General features: G+C 49.9%; 1 protein-coding gene across 1 annotated transcript in view; it reads right to left on the reverse strand.

Moving 5' to 3' along the window:
- INTS3 (integrator complex subunit 3) overlaps positions 1–17,057 on the reverse strand; it is a 42,047-nt gene that overhangs the window by 11,663 nt on the left and 13,327 nt on the right. The window contains 11 exon segments of the mRNA XM_032398649.1: positions 598–704; positions 1,004–1,095; positions 1,478–1,557; positions 2,042–2,129; positions 3,064–3,255; positions 5,761–5,858; positions 7,163–7,292; positions 8,208–8,352; positions 11,013–11,079; positions 12,414–12,498; positions 12,693–12,806. Of these exon segments, the coding sequence (XP_032254540.1) occupies positions 598–704; positions 1,004–1,095; positions 1,478–1,557; positions 2,042–2,129; positions 3,064–3,255; positions 5,761–5,858; positions 7,163–7,292; positions 8,208–8,352; positions 11,013–11,079; positions 12,414–12,498; positions 12,693–12,806 (1,198 nt within the window).

Consider the following 17,057-nt stretch of genomic DNA (forward strand, 5'->3'; position numbering starts at 1 on the left):
ATTGTGTCCTCACAACCTTCCACGACTTGCAGGGCAATTCTGCCAGGAATAAGAATGGTATAGGAAATGCCTGCTGTGCTTAGCTTACATCGACAAGTAGGTAAGACCAGGGACAGTCCCAAGTGCTCTTCACTTTAAAACCAAGCTGGGAAGTTCTGCTTGGCTTAAGCCTTACCCCAAAACAAAAAAGGGTGTATGTGTATAGCTGGGAGCAAGACTTGAGACCCAACATGACCACCTCTTATCAGGACTCAGGGCCTGGGGATGGGAAGAGAGAAGAGTTGCACGAAGTTACAGTGAGGCAAACACAAATACCCATGAAAGCCTTCCCTATGGAGGGTAGGCTACTGAGAGAAGACACAGGAGCTGAGGAGCAAGAGAGGTCCGTAAAAGTCAGGTAAGATCAGATGGAGAGGCAGAACCAAGGAAGACAACACAAAAACTCATTAAAGAGAAAGTGCAGAACAAAAACCTGAAATGGACAGTCACAGAGGTGAAGAATCGCCCCAGGGCACCATACATGGGGCTCCAGGCTGAGAGCCCTGGGTGTCTCCATCCCTCTTCTCAAACAGGTGATAGAATGGGAGGGCCCCATACCTTCCACTGGTGGGCTAGGCGAACTGCAGAACTCAGGAAACTTCTCCCTCAGCATTGCCCGAAGCTCCTTATCCAATTTAGGGTTGTCAAACAGGGGAGCCAAATGCCTGGGGGGGGGGGACATGAATGAAGGTCAACATCAGAGCTCCTCACTTCAGCTGGAGAGACAGGTCTATGCCCAAGCAGTATAGCTGGGCCATACTCAGACCCCTGGAATGTGATGACAAGACAGAAATCTCTCTAAGCGTCAAGAGGACATACTCCCAGCAGTCTGAGGCAGAGCTAGTACTTTCTATACCTGTCAAGAAAAGTCAGCAGTGGTAGGACAGTATCTGAACATGCCTGACCTAGTGACACATAAGAAAACAGCCCCTCCCCGCTGCTTACAGACATGTAAAGTTCTTACGCCAAGACCCGTTTCTCCACAATGTGGTTGAGGGAGGAGAACACACCCTGTCGCACATGGCCCTCCAATGGTGGATAGAAGTTGGGAATGATCTGGAAGGGAAGAAAGGAAGCAAAGAATGAGCACACAACACAGAGTGTTCTGCTGAACTAGAGCTAAAAAGCTGCTTCAGTTTTGATCAGAAAACACAAGTATGGCTGCAGAAAGGTCTGGAATATTCCTCAGCATTCCAGGTTGCTAAAATGGTTAATTCTTCCTAGACCTGGTTGCACCTCAGAGAGACCAGATTCTACCTTAAGTCATTATCCCTGAGGTCAAGAAAGACATGGAAAGATCCCACAGCACATGGCAGGAATACAGAAGGGAACATTCACTAACCTGGGGGGTAGGACCTACGACCACAGCTGCTCCCACGATGAAGGGCACTGGGAAGACCTACTTGCGGGCCTATAAGGTGAGGGGACACACACTTACACGGCACATGAAGTCCAGGAGTGTGGCAGTGATGGCTGGGTGTGGCTTCATGGAGTGGTGCATGACCAGGATGGCTGGTTCTGGGGAAGGTGGAATGAAAGGGCCCCCACATCAGACAGTCTGTGCCCAGCTCCATGAAACAAGGCATCAATACTTACGAATGGTTCGGGAGAAAGCTGTATCCCTACCCCTATTCCCACAGAGCAGACCCAAAAGCAGACAAGCCCCGAAACAGCCCCTAGCTCTCATCTCCCTTGTCCCCAGCATATAGCTTGGAGAACAGGAGTGGTAGGAGAGGAAAAGCAGGGTGTGGCACAGCCCTGTGCCTAGGCCCTCCCCACTGGAAGCCCAAGCATAAGCTCTAGGGCAAAAGGGGGGGAGTGAGCGCTTGGCTTCATAAAAGCAATCTTCCTTCTACATCAAGGGAGCACTGGTGAGGAACTATGGAACTGCTCCCGGATAAGTTGCCTCTCTCCGGGCTGCCCTGAGATTTATGACTACTGTCACCAAGGCTAGGCGGGGGCTTGGGAGTTGGGGGTGGTGTTGCCCGGTCTGGTCACATACCTATGTTCATAATGCTATCCTTGTCTGGGCTAAAGAACAGCCAGTCGTAAAACAGAGCCAGCTTGGCATTGGAGGCAGCGACATTTGACTGGAAGAGAGAGGAGAAGGGAGGGCTGATTTCGTCAACCAGCTCCCTTCCCTTCAGAAGCGCAGGGCAGCCTCCAGAGCCCACACAACTGCCCATCTATGAAATAAATTCACTTCTAGTGAGACAGATGGAACCCCCCAGGGGTGAGGGGCACACAAGTCTGCATAAGAGTGCGAGTGGCCATGTTCTCACTGACGAAGGGGCCAGGGATTGACCTGGGTTCTCATACATCCAGAAGAACACATCCTTGATCCTAGAAAAGGAGCTGGGACCTCACTGACATGCACTCAGACCAGCCCCTAGGCTGCCCGGCTGGGCTCCCCAGGCACATTCCTGACTGAAAGACCCCCTAGGAACAGCCTGTTGTTGTGTCTGAATCAGCACATTCCAAGGACCCAGCTGGGGGGGGGGGGGTGTCAAAAGGCAACTAGAGGCCAGAGAGCAGACAATTTGGAGTTTCCCACCCAAGGAACAGGGAGAAAAATGCTGGGAAAGACATGGCTGTGCCATGGAGTCCCTACGTTTGCATTAGTATCCAAAGCTGATGCCAAACGGTTGCCAAGTGAGGGTCTAAGGAACACAAGCCCTGAATCTGAGGAAGGAACCATTCAGAGGAATGACCATATATGGTTCTGAAAACTAAAAGGAAAGACGGGGAGGCGTGAGAAATCTGGGCTCGAGGATCAGCAGTAAAGGCAGATATGGACCTGTTCAACCCCAAACCCAGATGGGGAATAATGAGTGTAGCCCACTTCGAGAGACACGGATGGAGGCTGGACGAAGGCGGAGACATTCAGCAGGAAGAAAGTGAAGGAAGGGCCCGTAGGGGTCAGCAGGCCCAGGGAGGCAGGAAGAAGCATGGAAATAGGGGGAACTCAAGGGAAGAGGACTCTTCACCACCTGAGAGCCTCCATCCCACAGCCCAGCCCCTCACCGTGCATGTTGTCAGGAGCCAGCCAATGATGGCCCATCGGGGCAAGATATCTGAACTCAGCACTTCGTTAGAAGGGTGGACAACCCCACAGATGTAGCGAATGAGGTCACAGCGGAGAGACTGACTGTCTGGAGTAGACAGGTACTGGCGCTGGAACCAATCCTGGTAACGCTTTTGTTGACCAAACCGCACCTGGAGGAAGGGGGTGTTGGAGAGAAACTTGGAAGGAAGGGTGGGTCTCTGGGCAGAGGAAAATGACACTAGGCTTGACCCAGACTTCAATCTCTTCCCTCCATTCATTCATTAACTCACTTTCTTCTTGACTTCTCCTCCTTTGGGAAGACTTCCTGATTTAAATAGTCCTTGACTGAAAAAAGTGCCGAGACTCTTTCTCACTCACCTCTTGTGCCAGGGGTGCCTTCATTCCTGCCACCCACCTAATGTCCTGAACGTTTACTCCAACTGTGACTGCAGCCCATTTTTGGCTCCTTTCTCCTGTTCTGGTCACAGAGGCTCTAGTCCTAAGCATCATCTTTTCTTATCTTCTAGAGCCCCTTGTGGCCAACAAGGAGTGTTCCTCGAGAACAAGAGTGGAGCCCGTTTGCCACTCGGCACTGACAGAGCTTTCTGATGTTCGGCAACCTACGGAGTCACTATCCCAGGTACACAGTCTCCAAACCTTCTTGCAGCAACTCCCTCCCCGATCACATTCTAAAGGGGTACAACAGCAACACTAGGTAAGAGAGATGTGGTTTTCTCCCCTTCTATTCCCCAAATTCAAACAAAACAGCGAGGAGAAGGAATAAAAAGAAAGAAACGGGCGCCTGGGTGACTCAGTCGGTTGAGCATCTGCCTTTGGCTCAGGTCATGATCCTGGAGCCCTGGGATCGAGCCCCGCATCAGGCTCCTGCTCAGTGGAGAGTCTGCTTCTCCCTCTCCCTCTGACCCTCACTCTGCTCATGCTCTCTCTCACGAGTACGCTCTCTTTCTCAAATAAACAAATACAATATAAAAAAGAAAAGAAAAGAAAGATACAACTAGATCAACACTGTCCAGTAGAACTTTCTGCAACGATGGTGCCTACTGAGCACTTAAAATGTAGCTAATGCAACTGAGGTACTGAATTTTTAATTTTACCTAGCTTTAATTACTTTATTTATTAAAAAATTTTTTGGGGGGGCGCCTGGGTGGCTCAGTCGTTAAGCGTCTGCCTTCGGCTCAGGTCATGATCCCAGGGTCCTGGGATCGAGCCCCGCATCAGGCTCTCCCCTCTGCGGGAAGCCTGCTTCTCCCTCTCCCACTCCCCCTGCTTGTGTTCCCTCTCTCGCTGTGTCTCTCTCTGTCAAATAAATAAATAAAATCTTAAAAAAAAAAAAAAAAAAAAATTTTTTAACATTTTATTTATTTATTTGACAGAGACAAAGCGAGACAGGGAACACAAGCGGGGGAGTGGGAGAGGGAGAAGCAGGCTTCCTGCCAAGCAGGGAGCCCGATGTGGGGCTCGATCCCAGAACCCTGGGATCATGACCTGAGCCGAAGGCAGACGCTTAACGACTGAGCCACCTAGGCGCCCCTAAAAAAAATTTTTTTTTAAGATTTCATTGTCAGAGAGAAAGAGTGAGCGAGCATGAGCAGGGGGAGGGCCAGAGGGAGAAGCAGGCTCCCCACTGAGCCAGGAGCCCAATGTGGGACTCGATTCCAGGACCCTGGGATCATGACCTGAGCCGAAGGCAGACACTTAAGTGACTGAGCCACCCAGGCGTCCCTAAAAAAAATTTTTTTGAAAGATTTTATTTATGTATTTGTCAGAGGGGGAGTGGCAGGCAGAGGGACAAACAGATCCCCCTCTGAGCAGGGAACTAATGCAGGACTTGATCCCAGAACCCTGGGATCATGACACGAGCCAAAGGCAGACGCTTCACTGAGCCACCCAGGCGTCCCCCCCAAATTTTTTAAGATTTTGTTAAGTCATCTCTACATCCAACGTGGGGCTTAAACTCATGACCCTGAGATCAAGAGTCACACATTCCACCAACTGAGCCAGCCAGGTGCCCCTCGCTTTAACTACTGTAAGTTGTAACCCATGGCTAGCGGCTACCACATGGCATGGCGCAGATCTGGACGGCTCTCCGGCCCGACTCAAGGAAACAGAAGTGGACTAGGCCAGTAGCTTCCCAAGCCCAGGCTGGCTGTAGAGGAGCCGCTGCCTGGAAACTCTCTGTTAAAAACATAGATTCCTCAATCAGATTATCTGGGAGACTAGCATCTAGGAAGATGTATTTTTAACATGTTGCTCAAGCAATTCTGTCATAACTCAGCCATGTTTGGAAACCAAAAGGCCAAAGCTCTCTTCCTGAGAACTCACGTGCAGCCCGAGGAACAGTGGGTTTCCCAGAATGAACACTCTACCCTTTTACAGCACATTTCACACTTGTAAATTACATAATTTGTGTATAATTATTGGCTTAACGATGGTTTTAGACAGACTGGAAGCTTCACAAGAGCTCCAACTGGATGTACCTCTTTTACTAAACCCTGTATTCCCAGCTCGTAGCACCCTGCCCAATGCCAGGTAGACTGGGTACCCACCTGACCACCACTCTGCCAGTCAGCACTCAGGGGTAAGGCATCTGCAGGCTGGAGGAAGAAGCCCAGCCAACCTGCAGCTTCTGTTCCTGCTGCAAAAGGTTAGCTTACCCGGGAGGTCATGAAGAGGAGCTTAGTCTCCATGTCTGGGGTTAGACGACATGCTAGGAATTTCCGGGATGTTCTTGACTGAAGAAGCTGCAGGATACCTGAACGAAGTGTGTAAGGGAAGAGAAAAGAGACAAGCCTGAGGACCAGAAGGAAAGAAGGCAGGTGGGGAACCTGGGCCAAGTTCTGATGGCCAGTGGTCTTGCTCTTGGGGCAATTCTAAGACAAGACCAAGAGAGGTCAAGCACAGATACAAGTGGGGGTTCTAACCAGCATCTGCCATGTTCTGCTCCAACCAACCACCATCTCCAGGACCCAGATATATTACTTCTCTTCTGCTCCTGGCCATCCAGAGCCCCCTACTCACATTATTCCAGTTGGCAACATGTGGGAAAGTTAGGGGAAAACAGGGGGAACCCTAGCCTCTCTTCCTGCTCCTGATGGTCCCATCCCTGGGTCCTGGGATCAATGTGGTGTTGTGGTATAGGCACGGGCTCTGGAGTCAGACAGACCTGGATCCAAATCCTGCCTCTGACACTCACTAGCTGTGTGGCCTTGGGCAAATTACTTAATCTCCTTGAACCTCATTTTCTTTATCTGTAAATATGGAAAGTAAAATATCCATTTTACAGGGTTGTCCTGAGGATTAAATGAGTTAACATACGTGTGTCTAGCACACAGTAAGCACTCAGAACAACTCAACACGTGTTTAATATAAGAGCAATACAACGTAAAGGAGAACCAGGACTTTCCTCTCCTTCCTGACTCTCCAGGGCCTAGATAATTGTTTCCGTGTGCACACCCATGTACATGCACACACACGATCTACATATACACACATATGTGCTGGAGGTGGGATGGGGACCCTGAGAAGGGGAAAGAGCTATCAAAAAGACCTTGTCAGGGAGAGGCACACAGAGGCTCCCTCCGCTGAAGAGAATTTTGGCTAAGCTGGATCCTTGGAATTCAGAGGCAAGACTGCTCCCAGGGAAAAGCATTCACTTAAAAGGCTAATCCCAGCCCCTCTGCTGACTCAGTCTCACGAGCTGACCTCTGACTCCCCTGCTGGACCCAGTGAGGCTGGAAGCTGGTCATCAGCTCAACTCCCAAGGCAAAGAGCTGCAGGGAGAGGAGGAGGATGATCACAGTTCTGTCTCAGTTTTTCTTAGGAGCAATGGCAGCTGGAGTCTGCCAAGCAGGGGCTATCTGGGAACCACATGAATTATTCTATACCTCTGCAATTCCCACATTCAGCCGTACGTGGCAGAGCCTGCCTAGTCCCAAGCTTCCTAGATCTGGCTGTCAAAGCCTTTCCTACCCTCCAGCCTCTACCCTCTGGATTCACACAGCACACATACACTGACCTCCCAACTCCCAAGGGCAGGATGCCCTGGTCCTTACTTACCTGTGAACTGAGGACTTAAGGCCTGAGGGTTATGGATAATATCTTTCCAAAGCAGTTCAAATTCTGGTATCCTAGCAACATTCTGAAGTAGTCTTACAAGGTCCCGGCCAATCATTAAACATTCCATGAACTTGGTGAGGGGAGGAGGGACAGGAGAGAGAATAAAAACACAGACAGTTTACCTGCTGCAGGAAGGACCAAGGAGCAGCTTGTTCTAGGGAAGGAAGGAAAGAGGGTCCAAGGGACAAGAGGGTTTCTTCTGGAACCAAAGGGGAAGAGAGCTGGAAGCTGGAGACTGACCTCAGAAGGACAGGCTATTGGAAACTACCGAAGCCCCGTTGACTTCCGCCTGAATCTCTTCCCCTCCCCTCCCATAATGGTTGTGATCCAGATGGAGAGAGACCATTCTAAAAGGACAGGACTGGCAAGCTGAGCCCGAGATAACTTTCCCCAACCCTCCCTAGTCCAACAGAACAATCTCTGATAATGGAAATGATCTCCACCTCTATGCTGTCCAAAAGGATAACCATTAGCCACACATGTGGCTAATGAGCACTTGAAATGTGGCTAAGTCAACTAAGCAACTGAATTTTTAAATTTTATTTAATTTTAATTAACTCTGATCTAAATTGCCACATATGGGAAGTGGCTACCACGTAGAGATCCTAGCTCTGGGATCTCTCTCGGGAGACCTGACAGTGGACAAGTCACAATCCCACTTGACCACAGCCATCACCCAGGTGGGCAGGTGGGGAGGATGATATAATAGTGGCAGCTTACGTCTGTGGTGTGCAACAGTGTCTACGAAGCTGACCAGGAGAATCCCTAGGAGGCCAGTCCAACAGACAGCATTTCTAGGAGCCAGGGCTATTCTGCATGGATTCCCTGCCTCCCCCCTTCCTCTGTCTCAGAATGATGAAAAAACACCAGGTCTTGAACCACCTCTTTCTCTTCAAAATGACATCTCTTGGCCTAGGTCACCTCACAAAACTCACATAGGTGTCCCATCCTGGGTTTCACTTGCCCACACTGTTTTCATCCTTACCCGTTCCCGAAGCAGGGACATGCAAAAGTCCACCTCCTTCTGCCGCAGGGCCTGGAGCTGGGCAGTCCCGTGGTGGTCGACGATGAGGCGGAGGTATGTGTAAACAGCCATGGCAATGAGGATGCTGCTCTTCAGCACCCACTCCCTGCAGAAGTTGGGGGGGGGGCACCTGACACCTGGGCTCTGTCCAGGCCTGTTCACTCTCCCAATTCACTCCCACACGTGGCTCTGGGGCCTCAGCAATGGCTGGTGATTAGCACTGGGAGGAGGTTCTTTGATTCCTTGACTGCTTGCTCATTACCCATCCTGGACTATCAATTGTCGAAGGTAGTGACAATTTCCTACTGCTCCACCAGGTGCCCAATAAAGATAAGCACTGAATGAAAGCAATCTCTCTTTTCCACATAACTACTTAGCTTCCGATAAAGTAACCATTCGTTGATTCACTATTCAAACATTTGCTGAGTGCCTATCATGTGCCAAGCACCATGTGAGGTACTAGGGACAGAGAATACACCATAGCTTCTCTACAGCTCAGAGAATGGGAAAAAGAGGTTCTAGAGGCAACCCTAAGTCAGCAGTTCTTACAGTGTGGAACGAGGACTGTCAGGGGTGGAGACCCTTTGAAGACCCTTTAGGACACACCGTGTCAGCCCTTCCATCATGCCTATCATTAGTGGCCCACTATGCTATATGCCTTTCCCTGGTTCTCTCCCTCGCCACTGCTCCCACTCCCAGACAATGAGGTACCTGCCCTAAATCACAATCTAAAAAGAAGAACATGATTTTGGATGGAAAAGCCTATTTTCCCAGGAGTTTTAGAACTTCCATGGGGAGAAAGGGGGTAATGAAAGAACTGTGTGTTTCCTGCTGCTTCACAAAGAGTAGAAGGGGGGGGGGACGCTTGGGTGGCTCAGTAGGCTGGGCGTCTGCCTTCAGCTCCCGTCATGATCCTGGAGTTCCTGGATTGAGACCCACGTTGGGCTCCCTGCTCAGTGGGGAGTCTGTTTCTCCCTCTCTCTCTGCCCCTCACCCCGCTCATGCTCTCTCACGTGTGCGTGCGCTCCCTCTCTCTCTCAAATAAATAAAATCTTAAAAAAAAATAAAACCATTCGGGGCACCTGGGTGGCTCAGTTGTTAAGAGTCTGCCTTCTGCTCAGGTCATGATCCCAGGGTCCTGGGATCGAGCCCCACATCGGGCTCCCTGCTCAGTGAGGAGCCTGCTTCTCCCTCTGCTCTTGTGCCCGCTATCTCAAATAAATAAATAAAATCTTTTAAAAAAATAAAAATAATGCTAAAAAGACAGTGATGACAAAAACTCTCCAATGTTGCTTCAACGTGCCAAAACGGGGAGCTATGTCCCCCAAGCAAGTAGTTGTAAGGGCTTTGGCACCCCTGCTGGAAAGCAAGGAACCACAGGAATAAGCCGAGGAGTTTAATTAATCCAACCAGGCAACATCCTGATTCCGGAAAAGTGCTCAAGCCACCTAATTAAAAGACTCTGGTCTTTTCCTTTCACAGAATGAACAAAGTAGCCAAGGACAATGGGGAGGCCCTCCCCCATCTGCTCCCTGTTAATTCTGAGGCCTTAGAAACACTTGGGAGGGAGGGAGGGAGGAAGGGAGGGAGGGAGAGGCTGTAGAAGACAGTCTTAATCATCTAGGGACTCACTTGCACCAAAGGATTTGAGGTTTTGGAGGGTAGGAGAAAAGGTAGGGCAGTTATCTGACACATGTATGTGGGGACTGCTCTAACTGCCCAAATGAGGAAAATTCAGCTTTATAGCACAGGAACAGGGGGTATTTGGCACCAGAAACAAAATGAGAAAAATCAGTTTTCAGGAAGATTGTGAGCAGAGGTGATGAATTATCTGAATCCTGGGATGGGATAATGAAGAGAAAGAGAAAGTGAAACCATCCACCCAGGACACCAGAAAGGCAGCGACCCAGCAAGACGCTGCTGGGATCTCCGGGCTGTGCTGGTGGCAGTGGGTGGCACCAGGAAGAAGTGCGTCAGCCCCAGCCGCAAGCCGTGCCCAGCGCACTAGGTGGCGCTGCAAGGCACCTGACCCAGCCCTCAGCTTGGGCAGGGCCCAGAACAAGGGTGAGTATGGGAGGAGGTCTGTCCTTCTGAACCACAGGAAATATGGGCACTATTAGCCCTTCCAATCATCTGACTACTGTGGTGGCCTCGCACAGAAACAGACTCAGAAGTCAAGCAACAGAAGAGCAAGGCCACTGGACCAAGAGAAGGCCTCACCCCAAACAAGTGCACATATGGTACAACCCTCATAAAATTTCTGGTCCTTCACTTTGATGGGAAAGGGAAGGAATTAGCCAGAAGCCCAATGCGCCCCCTTATGCCTTCTACCACTGCAGCCCCCCAACCCTGTGTGCAAACCTCTGCCTCCCACCGCACCCCCTGCCACTTCAGGAGAGTGCGGTTTGGGTGGACAGCCTCGGAAGGGAGAAAAGGGGTACCTGCCAGGCAGGGGCGGGGCAGTTGGCTGGCCCCACTCTGCTGAGCTCATTCTCCCCCATCTCCCCCCAAAGATAAACATTCCAAGGAGGTCTGGATCAAAAATAAACCCTTATCAGATGAAGCTAGTTTTTCCTGGGCTCTGAAATATTTTAGCAAAGACCTTCTTTCCCACCCCTTCATCCCTTTGGGCCGGACAGTGGCTTTAATTCCTTCACTTGCCTCTCCCTCCCCCACCTCACCCGGTCTAAGCCCAGGTGTTCTCAGGCCACCTGTCAGTGCTCACACCCCGACACCCACACCTGCTCCTGTCACGGCAGACTCTACCTCTGCTCCGTCAAGATATCCAGGACACTCTCTGCCAACCAGATATTTTTTGCAGTAACATCTCCACCTAATTTCAAAGGGGGGAGAAAACAGAATGAGAATGGCTCTGATCATCGACTCAGCTAATCCAAAACATTTCTTCACCCATCCTGTTTCTCCATCCCTGTTCTCCTGTCATGGAGGTTCTGAGTGTTGGAAAAACTGCCTTCTGTTTAGTCAGGCTTTAAAGTTTCCCCTTTGTGTCCTCAAAGAAAGGAAGGTAAGTTCTAGATATTTCCAGAAACCAGAGCTGCTACTCTTCCATAGACTGGGGGTTGCAGTAGGAATACTCTGACCCTTGAAAGGGAATGTCTGAGAGAGACATGAAGAACCCCTGGTTGGAAGAAAGGGGGACATCTCAAATAGGGCCTGAGGTGCAGGTGACCAGTCAGTGGCACTCCAGCACTGGGGAGTCCCAAATCCCAAGTCAGGCTCATGACAGGCCCACAGTTTCTTGCTTCCAGGTATCATGGTCTTCCATGCTTGCTACGGAACTTCCTGGGGCAAAAGTAACATGTGGCAACGCCAGACCGAAGTCTGAGGATGAGAAGAGGAGACTGAGGACCGAACTGGGAAGGAAATGCCAGGAGGCAAAAGAGCCAGCACAACACTATGCCCGCTCTAGTCCTCATTTAAAAAGTCGGTGTTCACACAGTCAGGTATCACACAGAGTAGGTTCATGCACATCAAAACAGGAGCACCAGTGTTACAGAAATTCCTAAAGAGGAAGCAAAGAACCAATGGGAATGGTGAGATAGAGAAGCAGAGTCAGTTTTAAACAAACACACGTGATCTTGAGTAAAAGAGGTAGCACAGGCAGGCCTCTTGGATATTTAGTGGCTCAGAAAGATGTCACTGATGCGAAGGAGAGAACAAAACCTAAATGTCAGGGTCTCTTCTGTGACACAGTTCCTCCCTCAAACTGGTTCCCATCAGATGTCATAAATATTTGGAACCAAGCGTTCAGAACACAGAGGTGGAGCCCAGGAAGATATCTGGGTTTCTGAAAGCATAATGTGATGGGAACAAATTATCTGCCCTCACGTCTCTTCCCATTCCTTCCAGATCCTTCCTGATCCAACATGCCATGAAACCCCAGAGTGAGGAATGGCTAAAACAGGCCAACTATTCTACGTCAGGCCCTGAGTTTGGCAGGAAGGAAAACAAGGCAGATGTACTGCTTCAAAAGACCCCATGTGACTTTTCCATTTCTTTCTGCCAGAAGAGGCCTGTCTCAGAAGGAAAGAGTCGAGGCAACCCAGGAACTGAGACCGCCCCCAGGCACTTAATCCTTCTCCATTGCCCGCATCTAGCCTTTGGGCTCCTCTCCTTTCTTCCTTGTGCTCCTGCCATCAAACTCACCGGCAATCTGCTTCATGAATGTCATGCAAACACCGTCGGCTCCCAGAACCCCACTCTTCACTAGTTCCCGTACCAACCACACCAACTGAAAGAGAGAGGAAAAGGTGGGTGAAGAGAAGGGCCTCTAAATTTGAGGAAGGCGTGAATCCAACCACATTATAGTTTAGGTGTACAAAGGAAGAGGTGTGTTACCCCCGATTTCTCCTTCCCTTCCCTTTAGGAGAGAGAGTCCATTGCCTAGTATGTCTCTGAGCTGGATCTCTCTTTTCCTGGCCTTACCTGAGTACGGCAGGTATCCTGCAACTTCAGGTACTTCTCCATGAGTATCTGGTTGATCTTATTCAGGACAATATTCATGCCATCACGACTCACCAGAGCCAAGTCCCGGTAACACTGTGAGAAGCAAGGTTTGTGAGCAACCAGCAGACTGAGGACAGGCTCCCCACTTCCCCTTAAATTCCACCCATGGGATTCAAATGGCAATGAAAGACCTTCCACAGGGCTCCTCCTTCCCAAACCCAACCCTGGCCCTGTCACACAGGGTGGGGAGAAGGAATGGAGCTACTCTCTAAGAAGGCAGAAAAGCCTGCTAAGAAAGTCTCCTTGTTCCCCTACCTCCCTTCTTAAAAACTGCCCCACTGTTTCATGCCACAAGCTGAGCAAAACCAGGTGGAGGCCATCTGCTTTTCATCTGCCAGCGAAAGGTCACTGCAGAATGGGTCTGGCTGAACAGACTAGAAAGGACCCCAAAGAGGTTTTTAGACCTGTATTGACTCAGCCAGATGAAGCAAAGGGCTAGGAACATTAGGGAAGGGGATTGAGGACCAGGGCCCCAGAAAGAAGGGGCAGGACAAAACTGAACTTCCTTAACTAAACATTGTTCTTCTTTTCTCTGGGCTGCCCTTTGCTTCTGCCAAGCACTGAAGAAGGAGGGGTCCTTAAGCATACCCAACCCTGGGAGAGGTGAGGGAAGGCATGCCAATCTTCTCTGAGTGCTCTTGTCCCCTTCCCCGGAGAGTGTTCTCATCCTGGCTCTCTAGAGACTAGACTCCTGGAGGAATGCCTTAGGAGGCCTCACTGGCCTGCTGAGCTCCATGCTGTCAGGATCTCAGCACAAAGGGTAAAAATTATGTGGGTATCAGCCCACCACCTTGGAAAGCCAGTGGCATCAACCATGGTGACACTTATGCTAACATGCACTGGGGGTGTGCACCTACTATTATACACATGGTTGCATTTGAATCCCACAACAACCCTCTGAAATAGGTACCAGTAATTATTATCTTTATTCCTACAGATGAAGAAACAGGTATAACAGGGCAAAGTAACTCGCCCCAGGTCACTGAAGAGACAGAGGAATAACCAGAATCCAAGTCCAGGCAGTCCCGTTCTAGATTCCATGCTCTTTTTTTTTTTTTTTTAAAGATTTTATTTATTTGACAGAGAGAGACACAGCGAGAGAGGGAACACAAGCAGGGGGAGTGGGAGAGGGAGAAGCAGGCTTCCCGCTGAGCAGGGAGCCCGTTGTGGGGCTCGATCCCAGGACCCTGGGATCATGACCTGAGCCGAAGGCAGACGCTTAACGACCGAGCCACCCAGGCGCCCCAGATTCCATGCTCTTAACACCTCTTTACCAGCACTAGAAATAGCTACAAGGAGAAGAGGCTGCTGGGGAGGGAGGTGGGGATTGAAGGTGGCTTTGAGACGACCATATTCCTGAGCGCTTTCATCCTAAGTGTTAGGAAGAGAAGTGCTCCTCCTCTCTGGCCTCAGTGTAAGGAGGAACTCCTGAGAGGTTAACTGTTGTTACTTCCTCTTGCCTCTACTGCCCTAAGTCAAATGATGGATCTGATAAAAACACCAACACTTAGAGATCCCTCACAGGCCATAAACTCTTCATACCCAAAGGAGGATTTGATTATCCTCTGACTCCATTTGAGATCAAAGAGTACAAGCAAGGGAATAAGGAATGTATAAAGGTACCCAGTGAACTACTGCCAACAAGCCGGTCAGTAAATGGTGGGTCAGCCCTGGAGCCTCCCCTGGAGGTATGACTTACAGGATGGGCAGAGAACAGGAGGGAGGCAGAGACAGAAGGAAAATCTATGTCAGGACAAAGACAGAGACCAGACTCACCGGAGAGGAGCCCTGTCTGTTCAACCAAAAGCAGAAATGCAGAAATAGACCCAGGACAGGGAAGGAGGACAAGTCTCCCAGGAGACACAGGGAACAGATGAAGAGAGCAGAGACCGTCTGCCTAATTCCACGCGCCATGTGGGACTTATCAACCACACTGCTGCTAACATGTGCAGTTGAGCACCAGGGCACCCCATCCTGATGCTGCCAGTTGCCTCACCAACCTCTGTGCCAGTTTTCTGATGGGCTTGAAAGAGAAGCAGATGGGGAAAAACAAAAAACAAAAACTCAGTGGGGAACACAGAACAGAAGCACAGAGTCTCAAAAGAAAGGATAGGTGGCCGGACGGCAGGGAGGTAGTGCTTCTGCCCCAACTGCTGGGCCCAGGCAGCCTCCAACCCACCTTCGTGAGCAACAACTGCCAAGACCTGAGGCCTTGACTCTTGAAAAGGAACCTTCTCACTGATGCTAGACCTTTTCCTGTCACCTCCATCTACTAACTGCTAGAGCCTGCCTACTTACCTCCTACAGCCCCACAGGCCCCGAAACTGACCTGCTCCCAGTTATTCAGCTCAGACATCAAATAAGAAATAAACTCAAAAACTATAAACATAAGAGCTGCCCAGATGGCAGATGAACGTTAAGAAGGTACAACTAGGACAAAACCCACCCCACGCATATTCCACTCTCCACCAAAACCCAGCCTGCTTTGTCCTTCCCTGAATGCTCTCGTTCAACCTGCCCTTGCTGCACCAAGAAGTCCCAGAGAGCTGGCCCTGACGTCTGAACTTGCCTGCAGCCCAGACTGAGGCTCTTTAGCTCCTGCTTCCCCAGAGCAGGTTTGTAATGTGCTCAACACTGTTTCCACTACCACCCTCTCCACCACCCCTGCTCCCATCTCCCGGCCTGAGAAGATCTAGGAACCAGATCTCCGTTCCATCCTGAGGTTTCTGGTCCAGAGACAGAGTCAACCCCAAACAAACCCTTAGAAAACACTCCCCTTGTTTTAAGCGGAAGCCTAAAACAATGCATCAGAATCAGTCCTCACCAGTAACTCCTACCTGAAACTTCTGCAGCACAGAAGCATTTCACAAGATAATCACCCTTTTAGGGAAAAGGATCAAAGCACCTCAGAGACATGTCACTAATTCTTCCCATACTCTGACCTGGCTCAAAGTCTCTCAATGAGTTACCACCTGCCAGCTCCTCAGTTGCTTAAACCTCAGTTGTCTTCTGAACCCCCAACTCCACTGCTTTGTCTGAAGAGCCCTGACAGGGGCCCATCAGCCTCATATACTCCAGGGAGGGGATTTACTTGGAAACAGCTAGCGTGTGAACACAATCCTGGTGCAGCTGTCAACCAGCTATGAGGTCCAAGGCAAGGAAGGGCCTGGGCCACCCTCCTGGGGCTGTCCCAGGGCAAGAAGACAAAGTGCTCTAGTACCTTGTCATGTCTGGTTGGCCAAATTCATGACTTAATAAGCACTTATAATGCAGAGTGCTATGGCCTTTCACTGCCAGGCTAGACAAAGACCTAGAAATACCACACATACCCTGCCCCTTCACGAAGTTTACTGATTTACCCTAGCTGATGCAGATCCCACCTGAAACAAACAAAACCAGCAGACTGGACAAATTTGCATTGAAGTGACTACACGAGATTTTAACTGTATTTATAAAAACCTACACAAGAGAAAACGAAACCTTCATCCCAACCCGTCCACCCCTGTCTCCGCCAACAATTTCTCTTAAATGGAGTGGCTAGACTGGGTCATATTACTGTTTAACAGCACCAAATTGGAGACATTCATTTGTCTTCAAGGATCTCGGTGATAAATCCAGTATGAAAATGAAATGCCAAGTTAACGCAACAAGGTCCCAGCCCAGAAATGGCCTGGGACACCAAGGACCTGTGAATACCTGCTGTTCCACCACCTACCCTCATCCTGGACACTACTCCAGTTGGCATCAGAGGAATACAAACACATCAGGTTGCCATGCCCATAGATCCTTCCCCTGAGGTTAATTCAAACAGCTATGCCAGGCGGGCATGGGCATCTTGTCCTTGTCCCTGGGGATGATTTTCTTTGGTTCTCCCTGAACAAATGATAGTATCTCTGACCTCCAGTTATCTTATAGGTAAAGTGGGAGCAGTTTGGAAAGAGGGGACAAAGCCACCAACCTTTTGAGAGGATTAAATGAGATCTCATCTGGATAGAGCCCGACACAGTGCTGGGCACCAAGCATGTGTGTTTCCTGCCATACTTGTTCAAGGAAGGGCCAGTAAGAACACTGAATTTCTCCACTCCAAGCATGCGTGTTTCCTGCCATCCTTGTTCAAGGAAGGGCCAGTAAGAACACTGAATTTCCCCACTCCAAGTTCCTCTTTGTTAGTGTCACATAGTTAATGCCAGATACCAGACATACACTTCTAAACCATTGCCCCAAGACTCCAAGGACACAGAACTGCTGGAAAAGGGAAATCTGGAGAGGTGAAAGACAGAATTT

The sequence above is a fragment of the Phoca vitulina genome, unplaced genomic scaffold, assembly GCF_004348235.1.
Source record: "Phoca vitulina isolate PV1807 unplaced genomic scaffold, GSC_HSeal_1.0 scaffold118, whole genome shotgun sequence".
Classification (NCBI taxonomy): Eukaryota; Metazoa; Chordata; class Mammalia; order Carnivora; family Phocidae; genus Phoca; species Phoca vitulina.